This window comes from Apteryx rowi, unplaced genomic scaffold, assembly GCF_003343035.1.
Source record: "Apteryx rowi isolate R43461 unplaced genomic scaffold, aptRow1 scaffold_126, whole genome shotgun sequence".
NCBI classification, from domain to species: domain Eukaryota; kingdom Metazoa; phylum Chordata; class Aves; order Apterygiformes; family Apterygidae; genus Apteryx; species Apteryx rowi.
This window is the reverse complement of record NW_020447486.1, coordinates 150,903-163,472: the sequence shown is the minus strand read 5'-3', so window position 1 is coordinate 163,472 and position 12,570 is coordinate 150,903. Positions and strand designations below refer to the sequence as shown.

General features: G+C 48.9%; 1 protein-coding gene across 1 annotated transcript in view; it reads left to right on the top strand.

Moving 5' to 3' along the window:
• The window catches only part of PDLIM1 (PDZ and LIM domain 1), a 46,717-nt gene that overhangs the window by 20,417 nt on the left and 13,730 nt on the right, over positions 1-12,570 (top strand). The window contains exon 4 of the mRNA XM_026055803.1: positions 3,805-3,889. Within this exon, the coding sequence (XP_025911588.1) occupies positions 3,805-3,889 (85 nt within the window). The remainder of the gene's footprint in view (positions 1-3,804; positions 3,890-12,570) is intronic.

The window sequence follows — 12,570 nt, the reverse complement described above, 5'->3', positions numbered from 1 at the left end:
TGCCAAAGTGAGCCTGCCCATTAATGGAAGGCTTGCCAAAAGTGGCTGCTCATGTTTAAATCCAAGGGTAGGTACTTTGCAGCTGCTGTAGTTAAAAGGCTGGCTAAATAGATACCTTTCTTTTTCAGTAGCCTGAAAGCTCTTGTTGGTAGTTACTAACCATTGCTGGTTTTTAGGTCTTCCCTCATTTTTCAGCTACCAGTGAAAAAATGGGTTTGATGGATATCAAACCTTGCGTTGCGCGAGGAACTTTTCCATATTTACAGTTTTAGTTGCYTCTTTGGTATCTCATGGTCATGTCCAATCCGGTGTTTGAAATGGGTCTGTAAATGTGCCTCTCTYCTTCTCTCTGCACTTATTTATGCAATTCCTGGTGCACAGAATTAGAACCTCATTTTCCAGACCTGAATTTCCCTTGAAGCTATGGCCCAGTTCCACATGCAGAACGTTGGTAGCAACATCTAGGCACTTGTGGTATTTATATTATKCCATGTTCAAGCCAGGCTTCTTGAAAAATGTTGTGTTTTATAAATATCTCTCCAGATTCCTGTGTTGACTTGCATGCAATTTCCCTCCTCTCCTTCCTACCAGTTCCTCACAGTCCAAGCTAGCTGCTTCTACGCATGTATTCCAGCGTCAGAGAAAAATCCTTCTTATAYCAGGTCTTGGTTTCTGCATGGATGAAGCAGCAAGTGCATGGCTCTTTCCCTAACCCTGTTATGRTTGCTCTCTCTCCTGTGGCACGGAAATGTAAACTGCAAATGTGATGAAGTTTGTATTATCCATTAATTAGCCTGACCCTTGTTCCCTGGCCTGTCTGAATGTCATGTTTTTGTCTTCTCTTTCTGCACCAGCTGGTTGAATGTTGCTCTCTGATGGAGTCTCGTTTGAAAGACTATGCAACAGAAACCACACTCTTAAAAACAAATTGTCAGCAATTTAAGCAGAAGTCTACGAGATGCTAAGGGGGTGTTATGAGATCCCTGGGTGGCGGGTGCAATTCCCAGCAGGCAGTGGGGAGCCCAGCCCGTCTCCAGCGGGAAGGCTGGTCCAGCCGCCCTGCTGATGGCAGACAGCGCGGGGAGTGCCCGGGAAGGTCTTTCCCTCTCGGTGTTCCTCGGCGGCGCGGTGCGAGAGGGTGCTCAGCTGGCCGGCCCGTGGGAGCAAAGCTGTCTCCTCTTTGCACCGTGTCTGGGGCCTTAAATGGCCCGTGGCGAGGGCGACCGGCGGGCTCTGCTGCAGCTGTTGTGGAGACAAAGGGGAGCTTTATCCTCCCTGGCCTTAGAGGGATAACCGCGTGGACTATTTAACCTTTCTGTYTGGATAACTTTTAACTTGGACAGAAAGTAAAGCCTGCAGTGACCTTGCTGCTTCCATTTATATCCAGTGACAAATCAGAATGGCAGCAGACTTGGAAACAAACTTGTATTTTTGCATTCCTATTAAAAGGGGAGAAAAATCTGGTCAAAAACCCATTGGCTGCAGTCGTTGGCCAGAGCTGCCTCCCCTAATCTGGAAACCAAYGTGCTGTGCTGCCCCGCACGCGGTGAGCAAGGGCCAGAGGAATGAGAGTGAGTGCCCCAAGTCTTGTCAGAAAGACTTTTGCTCCATATGCGTTGCCTTGCCCTAAGCTTAAATTTGCAGGCTGAATAAGGTGAAAAAGAAAGTGCCAAAAGAAATGCTGCCTCAAAAGCAGCTAGAATTGGCACCGGGGGCTACATGCAAGAAATAAGCTAAATCATTTGAAGTGTTTAGTGCTTTCTAGAACTGCGCTTTCCTCTCCAGGCAGTGCCCACTTGCTTACAACCTGTCTGGCAGGTTGTTTGAATTCCCCATGCTTTGCTCTGGGCCCTGGTTTGTTTTTTTGTTTATTTCAGATGAGATGAATACTTGGTCGCGTGTGGCTGTGATATAGTGAGGCTGAATAGCTGTAATMTGAGTAAAACCTCTGGTTCCTTAAGTACCTTAAAGCAGTGGTTGCCMGAAGCAGGGGAGAATGATGGTTTTGTGTTCACCTTGTGTACATTATATGTCCACTAATGACACTTGTGGGAGACAACAGATTGTCATAGATCTGATCCCATGCAGCCATTACATTCATATTTGTTAGGCCTGAAGTGCCCCAGCTCGTCAGATGCCCGGGTTCAGATAAGGCAGGTTGTTGGGTGTTTGCACCACAGCTGGGCTCGCAGGAAGCGATAGTCTGGAGCCAAAGGCCTGCTGTAGCTGAATCACAGCTTGCGAAGGATCGTATCTGGTGTGACCTGTGTCTTTGTACTTCTCTGTGAAAGGAGGTACAGCACACCAGACTTCATTCATTCAGAGGTTTTACTGTGTAAAGTCCAGAGTGCAATAGATGCAACAGCACATAAATAAATGCCCTATAAAAATTCTGCCTCCCCTCTCCTCCCAATGAGTTACCCTCTAGATGTAAATTTTAAAATTCTATTTATGCAGTAAATGTCTAAAAAGTATGAGTGCATCACAGTTAAGTTTGGGTTGTTTTTTGAAAAAAGGGCRTTGGAGAGCTTTTAGAGAAATGATGTAGACTAGACTGGATTTAGCATGGATAGCTCTAGTCCCTGTTTCTCCATCCTTGTCAGTTTTATATGCCTTTTTTGTTTAAAGTCTCTTGCGAGTCATCCAGTTAATTCCCACTGGAAGCATGCTTGTTCTGCTAACCAAGTACTTAAACCACAGCTGGCCCTGGACCCACAGATATCTAAGAAGTCCATCTATCTGCAGTTGCAAATTCTACAAAGGGTTCCTGTCAAAACAGGACGTGGTTTTCAAAACTCATCCTAAGAGTTTATCAGCTGTCTAGTTGCCGCGTTATGCAATACTTAGCAGTGAACAATGGTTTTCATTCAGCAACGCTGCAGTCACTCATTCCCTACTATGAAGACGTTTGTTGAAAGTAGCACTAGTAGTCCAAAAGGAGTCCCTCCTAAAGGCTAACTATTCTACTTATGAGAAACTTAGGTAGTGTGTGTTTCCCRCAAAGTATCTCGAGCGGATCTAAGCACTCTACTTCTTTCTCATCACTTGTTTGTCTGTTGTTTTTTGGGGTCATAGCAAAACTTCAGAGTGACGATGAAAAAGCCATTGTTTTTGGTCACAGATCTTGACTTGTGTTTCAGGCTGTTGTGAGTAATTGGGTCAGACCACAGACTGACAACAGTTATGCAGACTTTCTCCTTGGACATATTATGTTGTCTCTGTTCTTAGTCTCATTACAGGCTTGGACCCATCCTTTCATAATGCCCAAAAGCCTCTATTTGTTCAGCACAGACACCACTGTATRAATAAGAAAAGAATTCTAGAGACCAAAAGTAAAAAATATTTCCATCTTGTACAAGGCAGCCCAACTTCAAGAAGGACACATTCTCTGTGTATTCCGTACAGAGAAGAGTTGTTCYGCTTCCCTGCTACCCAGAAAAGCTGAAACACACAGTAATCTGAGCTGTCCCACTTAAGTTAAAGGATGCGTATCTAGGGGGGTATTTCCAGCTTCTGTTGTTGGATGCCCTGAGCTGGAGCCCATGCCTGTGGTGCAGCCAACGGAGTCCCAGAGGGYGATCCAGGAGGATCACKGCTAAGATCCTACCTTCCTCCAAGGACCTCCTGCAACATAACTGAGACATCTAAGTTACATGCCTAAAATGAGGCTGGATTTCCACTGAATATGGATACAAAAGGCAGGGGAAATGTTTTTAACCAATGAACTTTAAGTCCTTTAATAATGATAACAATGCCCTGTGATGAAAATAGACTATTAAACTATTAAAAATTCATGTATTGCAGAACGGAGTCAAAAGTCTGGTCACCACTTGTAACTGAGGAGGGAAAGACGCATCCTTACAAGATGAATCTGGCCTCTCAGCCCCAGGTAAGTAACAGCATATCTGCATGCTTTTGTTCCCTGCTTACTCCTGTCCTGCTCCAGAGCAGTTTCTGGCCTGATCCTCCAAGGAGCTGAGCATGTATCACTCCATTGGTTGCACTGGAAATAGTGCGTGCTCAATACCTCCCCGAAATCCTGTGGCCCTTGGAAACCTTCAGAGAGCAAAGAGGCTCTTGTGGTCAGGAGGAGGCCTGCTGCCATGGAGAGCTAATCCGAATACCTTGCCAAGGGTAAGCTGTTTTGGATATGAGGTGATGTCTCCTGATTTGTGCATGCACACCCTATCTTAAGGGGCATGGAAGGCACTGTGTAGGTGTGGCTTAATGCAAACGATAAATTACCACTACCATTGCTAATCCTGTTGATTTACATAGATAAGAAAGGTCTTGAGAGAGGAGGAAAAGGATTCACTCTTACAGTGCTTTCTGTTTTGTTTTTGTTTTTTTTCCTGTTTTGTCTTGGACTTTTTTGTTATAAATATCAAGGCTCTTACTAGCAGTCTAGCCCTGGAGAAAGGGGAAGAGAAACACACCAGCCTTTTATATCCTTTATCTGTGTGGCAGATCTTATAGCCTCTGTCTAGGAGATTAGTTTTGTAACCTGTTAGTGGCCTTGCTTCACTGGTCTGCTGCCTCTGTCAAGTAAATGTAGTAATAACTGTGACCTGTGCAAGGGCATTGCCTGGGCTAGGTTTACAGGATTATGCTGCACAAATCTATAATAACTACACCAAAATCAATGGTATTACTCTGGATTTTTACTGGGGTGGTGACTTGGATTCTGGCCCCAGCACATCTCCCCTGTGAGTCTTTCTAGCAAAATGAGTAGAGATAAAAATAGATTGACTTTGCAACCAATTAAGTGCTAATATATCTGTCTGGGATGGAAAGGACCTGAATCTAAGGCAGCATGTGTGCAGCGATGCCTTGCCTAGACCTTGGCCTGGGATCCATCCATGCTGCCTTTCATGCCAGGCTGYTGTGTGTTGCTCGGCACTAGAGCGTGGTGCTGCCTTCTCCAGGTATTTTGTAACGTAGCCAAGGCACAATGCGGGACTGAGCCATTTGGACGTGAGTTGGGCTGGGGGTGCGCAGTGATGCCAGCCTGTGACACGGCTGGAGCTGGGATCTGTTTTGTCTTCTGCTGCCCAAGCCCTGGAGAAGTTCTCCTGGAAACCTTCAGACTTGGCAGCCATCCCTTGCCGAAGGAGCGGGGAACTGTTGAACCTTTGAATACAGCCTCATCTAGTGCTGTCCTAAAACGCAAAGACAACCCTGTCCCCTGCTAGTACTTTGTTTCAGAGTGAAATGGGATTTGTAAAAGCTAATGTTGGCGAGTGAACCTGCCAGTGCAGTTACTTTAGCATGTGATTTCACTGCTCAGCAAATGACTGAAATATTTTAGAAATGTATTCTGAATAGATCCAGGAGTGGGTTTCTTCTGAACTCTGTGTTGAAATGCTCTGAATTCTCTGCATATAGAGGAAGGGACATACGTGCTTCTAAAGTGCAAGCTGGGCAGCACTACAGGGCAAAGACAGAGGTGGTTCAACCGTAGGACCTGTTGCCTGTCACTGAAACAGGACATTCATCTGGTCCTATAGAAATCTAAGAGAAAGCCCCCACTGGTTTTGAAAGCGTCTATCACATCAGGGCTGCAGCCCTGATCTTCCTGGGTGGTTCTTGGAACAACATTGGGAGAATCAGGAAGAACTGGCTATAGAAATCTCCTGATGCCTGGCTCTAGGCAAATCCAGAGACAGGTATTTGCTGTGGTCCAAAAACTAAACCTAAGTGACCGATCTGATAAGGCCAGCCCTCAATTTATGTTAATGCATCTGGCAGAATTTAGGTAGAAATAGCCCTGCAAAACATCCTCTCCTACAGTCTTGCACTGATCCTTACTGCAGTGCCAGTCTGGATGATAGATGGGACCCTGAATATTGCATGAGACATTAGGGCATTGAAATCTCTGCATAGGCACCTTCCCCCCGCCACAACCCAGCCTAAGATGGACATCCACTGGGGCTCAAATGCTAAACATAGGCTATTTTAATCCCCTGATATCACCTCTTAGCTTTACTCATTTGCTCTGGCAGAATTCAGCAAGTAGCTTAGGTTCAGGAAACTTCTTTTCCATGAACCCTGTTCTAGTTTTAACCCTAATTAATGACTCTCCTTCAGTCAAGTGCCCTCAAGGTGAAGAATTTGAATGTGAGCCAGCCCTGGACTATTTCAGTGAGCCTATTGCAATGCAGTAAGAAACATGGGTGCTGAGGGACTAATCTTAATATTAGTCTTAGTCATAGGTCATGCCCTGCTTTCTAAAATCCAAGCATAGGCATCCAGAAAAAGCATTGGGAAGGGCAGACCTTGCATGATTCAGCACTAATTCTGGCTGTGGAGCGCATCTTCTCCTAAACCCTAACCTTAGTCTTAATCCTAGCTTTAGTTTTGGCCATAATATAGGGACCCCAGTGGTGCCAGGAGATAAGTGTGGCACAACTAGATTTGTTGGTACAAACTGCTCAGCTGACTTCAGCAACGGGATTTGGTGAGAAAGTGACTGCAGGGAGATTCCTGTTACAAACCCTGTCCCTAAGCAAACAGTGAACCTGGCTTTAATCTCGTTCTAGACACTAACTGTTGCCTCAAAATTAGGCACTGAACCCTTGTGGTTGCTGATCCTCGGAGAGGTTGTATTTCCTGGTGTAAAAGGAACAAAGTCGAGCTCAGTTGCTCTGGTCTTCACAGAAGTTTTGCCTTTCCTTTTCTCCTGCAGCCAGCTAAGTCCTTTGCAGCGGCCTGCGTGAACGAAGGAACTGGGTGATTGGTGCTTGCTGTTGTTCAGGGCATGGGACTTTCTTTTGGATGCCTTTGTCCTGCCGTGCGCTCACATGGGGAATTGCCAGTGTGAGGGAAGATGTCTGTCTTGTGTCTCCAAACCTCAACTACCATTTACCCTTCTTGCTTACCAGTGCCTGAACATCCTAGTCCAGTGTGCCAAAGAAAGGTGTCACGCCCAACATCACATTTTAAAGACTTTTTTAAATACACACCCGTTTCCTTTTTCAGTAGTTGACTGCAGCAAGTAACATTTTGTGGTGGAGTCCGTCTACTCTGACCGTGATGTCAGTGGAGCGAGCTGATTTCTGCCAGAACCACGGCAAGCTGTCGGCTGTGTTAATTTGGGGCTGTGTCTCTGGACTGCTACCAGAGATTTCAGTCAGGCCTGCTGCAAATAACCAGCGCAGCAGCAGCAGCAGCGTGCAGAACATGCTGTGTACACCGGCATGGCAAACTGCTATGAATTTTACCACAAAGATGCTGATCTCATTTTCCAGCAGGGTTGGCGAAAGTCAGGAGCAGAGTTGAATCTTCGAAGGCGAAGGCAGTGCTGTCTGAACTGTTCAGGTTTTTCTAACTCCCTTGCCAGTGAAAGCAGTACGTTTGCTTTCCTTGGCAACACTCTTATGCCAAACACTTACTAATTCACTTACCAAGCAAATAGGACACACTGAGTCCTGTAGTTCACTTAGGGCCTGATCCAGGGTCCACCAAAGATGATTCTCACTGTTCTTGAGCACACTCCTTTGAATGCAGAAATATATATTTACACACGTGAACAGCCTTACTGCAGGCACAAAGCAAAAATGCTCTAAAGCTTTTGTTGTAGAGATTGGATTGCAATTATCCAAATAATTTTCCCCCTTTCTTGAAATTAGGTACTGTTTAAAGTTTTTCCCCCATCTTCAATGTCTTAACTGAAATTTCTCACAGCACTATGTCTATCTTCTTTTCCTGTTCCCATTTTATTTTTACAGTTAAATAACTAAAGTCTTTGCAAAAGATCTTGAAAAAGAAATTAATTTTCAATGGGTGACGAGCTGTATGACTAAAAAGACAATTTAAGATCACTGCCTGGACCCTTTTTACCCCATTAGGCTTTTTGTTTATTTCTCTAATCCYGTTGGAGGCTGATCCTTGGTGAAATGTTGCATCCTTCTGTACAAGTATTTTCCCTGGTTTGGAGTGCAAGTTCAAGCTGTTTGATGTGCCTTTGAGAAAAAGGCCTTCCACAGCCTCCCATGCATTCCCTGAAGTCCTGAGTCCCAAGACTGACTTCATTGTCTAACCTGACCTTTGGAAAGGGAAGAGCTATAGCCTTACTATTATTTTGTTATAATTATCATTATCCCTCTGAATTAGTTTAAACTGAAGCAAGAGTGATGATAAAATCGCGTTTCGTGGCAAGGTGTACCAGCTTGTCAGCAGCGGCGGCTCAGCAGGCCAAGCCGGCTTTGTTTTGGGTGTGACCATGGCAACGCTGGAGGAAGGAAATGACGGAGACGACTTAGTGTATTTTCTCAATTATTTCACTTGCACTTCTCACCCAGCTCATAGGGGTGATCACTCCGTGTCATTTTCCCATAGAGAACTTCTCCTCACTGCAGCAGGAAAAATTAAAATAACATCTGCCTGCGCCTTCTGCTTAACTTTTCTCCAGAAAAGTGGTCCCAGCAGGAAAGAACAAATTATTTCAGTGATTAAGATAATTTTAGTGCTTATGACGCTGACCAGATCTTGGCATAACTTTTATGCTCTGCCACATGCACTCCAGTAACCCTGGGCCAGGCGTTAAGATCCAGACCCTACAAGGCACTTGGCTGACACTGGTGTACGTACGTGGCTGTATCGCCCTTGGTAGATGAGCTATGAAGGTCCTCGTCACTCAGGCTGTGCCTTCTCAGACCCGGGCTCTTCTGGAGCAGGTCTGTCTTTTTCCTGTGGTTGTACGACACGGAGGTTGACGGGGCCTAGCTCTGCGCCTGAGCTGTGTGAACTCGTGGAAGAAATGAGCCGAGAGAGCCCAGCTCGGAGGCTGCTCAGCTCCGGCGTGGGCGCCGCGGCAGCCCCTGCAGCCCCCCCGGGCACTTTTTCCCCATTTGCAGCGAGGCATGGGCATTAGCGCAGCCYCCCACAGCAACATCAGTGAAAACTCGTGGTTTGAGATGAGTAGGTCAGCTTTTTTTCTAACCACAAAAGATATGGGCTGTCAAACTCAAGAATGGATTTTTTTAATGAGAAATAACCTCCAGGCATGCAGCCGGGGGAGTTTTGGAGGTGAATCACGGCATTTGTGGGATGACAGAAGCAGACAGCTACTTTTTTCTTCCCAAGACTTCTTGTGAGGTTGCCTGCCCRTCCTTGAGGAGTGATGTAATTGTTTCCGTCTTGTGTATTTTATCCCCTTGGATACCAAGGCGGCCGGGACTATAGAAACTGGGTGTGATCCTGGCCCGGCCTTTGATAAGGCCATGCATGCGTGGGCAATGTATGAAGCAATAGGTATATAAAGTAGCAACGTCCAGTTTCAGACGCGCGAGCTGTGCTGGCCCGTCGCGCCCCCTGTTTTTGGTTACAGGGCCGCGACGGAGCAGACATGGGATGCTTGCGGGGAGCRGACGTGGGAGGGCAGCCTCCTGCTGCCGCTCACCCCCCTCGCCTCCACACAACAAGCACTAAACCCCAAACCCGCCCTAATTTCTAATCGGATTTCGAAGCATTGCATAAGATTTTTCCCATAGCTTAAAACCCCCAAAGGAGTAACAGTGAGAGAGGTGAAAGTAAAGGCACTGGCAGTGCTTGTAATCGTAGCTGCTGGAACACAGACCCGTGTAGCAGAAAGAGTTGGCCACAAAAATGTCGTCTTTCGAGCTATTGCTGCGTGTCTGGCGCGAGCAGCCTGCCTGGAGGCGTTGCTGCGTGGGCACCGGCTCCGCGCGCCTGGGCCGGGCTGCCGGGCCCCGCTGGCCCTCCCGCCGCGGGAGCGGGGCGCTCCGGCTCGCCGAGGTTTGGGCGCTGGCCCGTTTTCTTAGAGCTGAGTAAACATTTGCAGGGAGCAGTGTTTAATCTTGTTTCCTCTTGGCGTGGCTGCCGAGGTGCGCGCTCCAGGATCGCCCGGACTCTGACCCAGGCTGCAAATAATCCCACACCTCCGAGGCCTCGTGGGAGAGCGGGTTTTGCCTGCCGGCTTGGCTGGAGCTTGCAAGACTGTGTGGTTTTTTAACTTTTCCTTACAGCTGCAAAAGCCCCATGTGTGGTTTTTTTTTGKTTTTTTTTGTTTTTTTTTCTGGAGCTTTAAGAAATAACTAAGAGTGTCTAAATTCACAAGTGAGCATCTGAAATGAGTTTTCAGTGGTTTCAGGGAGCACCTCACGGGCACTGTTAGGCCCAGGGTAGTTTTGTAGGCTGAGTCAAGGGAGCAGCAGCTCTTCGTCGCCGGCATCGACTCTGCGGTGCTGCGCAGGTTTGGCAGGACTTGCCGGGGGAGCAGCTGTTCCCAGAGCCGTCCTCTCTCTTCCCCCTGTCTCACGGCCGCGTCCGGAGGGTCCTGCCAGCTGCTGCAGCCGGAGGTCACCTGGAAGGGGCGGCGGATGAGCGGAGGAGGTGCTGTGGGGACGGGAGCCCCTAAGGCTAGGGCTGTGGCAAACAGTGAAGCAACGGGTTTGCAGCCAGGGACTCCCGGCCTCCCAGGTCCACGTTTTGCTGGCTCGCTTCAAGCGTGGCTGTCAGGAGACGAAAACCCTACTTCAGGGAAGGGAGTGTCCTACCCCCAAGTCTTGTTTTCTTTTATTTAGTGAATATAAAAAGCCTCCAGATTTTCCTGTTCCTTGTGCCGGTGAGGTCAATGCTGCTGCGAGCAGCTGGGGTGCAACCGAAACGGCCTCGGCAGTGTCACCAGCGAGACGGCCGAGACCCGCGAGCACCGTCACCCCGAGCAGCGCTGGACCTGCCCAAGGACACTGTGGCCGCCGGGGCAGCCGGCTCCCAGCACGAGGGACTGGCCGGCTCGCCGCCAGCTGGGAGTTTCCCGCGGGATGAGCCGGAGGTGGCAGGAGAGGCCGGGTGTGTGTGGGGGGGGGGCGACCACCTCCGTCTCCGATGGGTGACGGGAGGGGACACGGGAGCTTCGTCAGGGAAGCAGCTGGCCCAGCTGCATGCCGGGCGGCCGGCCCACGGCGCGGAGGTCGCGTTTGGCGCGGCCGGGGGATTTTGCAAGCCGGGCTTCGGTTTCCCAGAGCAGGGCCTGATGGGAGGAAGTGGCCGTTGTTTTCCCATGTAATTCCCCGTGCCGTCGCCTCCAGCCAGCAGAGTAGGAAATGCCGATCCCCTTCCTGCCTTGGCCGGGCGGCTTTTTCCATGTCGTCCYGCAGCCTGGCACCGTAGCCAGCAGCCGGCCGGCTCCCACCGGGAAAGGCTGGGATCTGCAGCCGCTCGTCTGCGCCGATGCGGGCTGGAGGAAGCCCCTCCGGGGGCCGAGGCCGGAAACGGCCCACGGCGYGGCGGCCGACGTCCCCGTTTGCAACTGGAAAGGACTGGTGCGGCCTGCTGCCAGGCGGCCGGGTCCYGGAGCAGCTGTTTGGCACCGACCTGCATATCTGAGCTGGAGCCGGGGCTCGTCCTTGGGACACACAAAGCGGTTCTCCTTCGGGGCACTTTTTTCCCCGACATGCTTTGCTGAGGGCAAACCAAGGACATGGTTTTCCGTCTCTATCAGTGCTGTTTGAGCAACACAGCTGTTGTACCTGAGGGGAGGCAATAAAAGGTGGGAGCATGAAGGCCACAAGCTAAACATTCATTTCATCCTCAGGACTGGAAATTAAAATTTTCCCTGGGATGGGAGGATTTACAATAGTCCCTGAAAGACTTTGGAGCACGTGAACTCATGCTACAAAGCCACTTAGAGCTTGACCATATAGAAAAGGTAATTTCAAGCAGCGAGGAATGGCTCTTCTGGCAATAACTCTGTGAGTGGCCGTTCTTATTTTGGAAGTAAGCTGCTAAGAGGGGGGTCTTTCAAAATTAATCTGATTGACTGTGTAAATTGAATGTGAATTAGTGGTACTGCAGCACACCTCTGTTTGTCCAACAGTTGTCTTCTGGTTTAAAGTGTCCTCCTGTTGATGTAGCTTATTTTTACATTGAAAGTCCACTTCATTTTGAAAGTGGAGTAAGAGGAGACCGCTCTGAATTCAGAAGCGTGCTGGCAGAGAAGTTTTTGCAGGTTGCTAATCCATTTTAACTGGAGCKACCGTTGCTGGAAGGCCCTGTAAAGCCGTACCACGGTGAAGGACAGAAGGGAGAGAGGCTGGTTTCAGTGCAGCTAAAGCAGTTCAACTATCGCAGTATCAATTTATAGTGGTAAAACATTGCTCTTGACTAGTGAACGTTGCTCCCAGAGGTGTGGGAGCTTCTACTCCTCAGCTGCGCGTTGAAATAACCCCCGGCAGCCCCCTGCTTGCTGCGGCCGGGGCCGGCAGGGGCGATGAGGCAGCACTGCCGCAAGTGCGCCCGGGTCTGCCTTTGGGGGTCTGCAAAGACGCCTGTGCGGGATCTCATATCGGTCTCACGCCTCTGTGTTACTAGGAAGGAGCAGCTCAAGCTCTGCCTGGATAAGAGCATTTCYTTCATCGCAGACGCTCACGTAAACACGCGGTACCAGGAGCCGGGGCTTTARAAGGCCAGGGCACAGCCCAGAGTCTGCACCAGCAGTGCTGGCCAGGCCCTGGGTAAAGGCGTTTGACAACGAGAATGAGTTATCTTYTGATCTTGGGTTTGCTACATGAAAGCATTTGTTCTTTACAGATTCACCCCGCAGCTCAA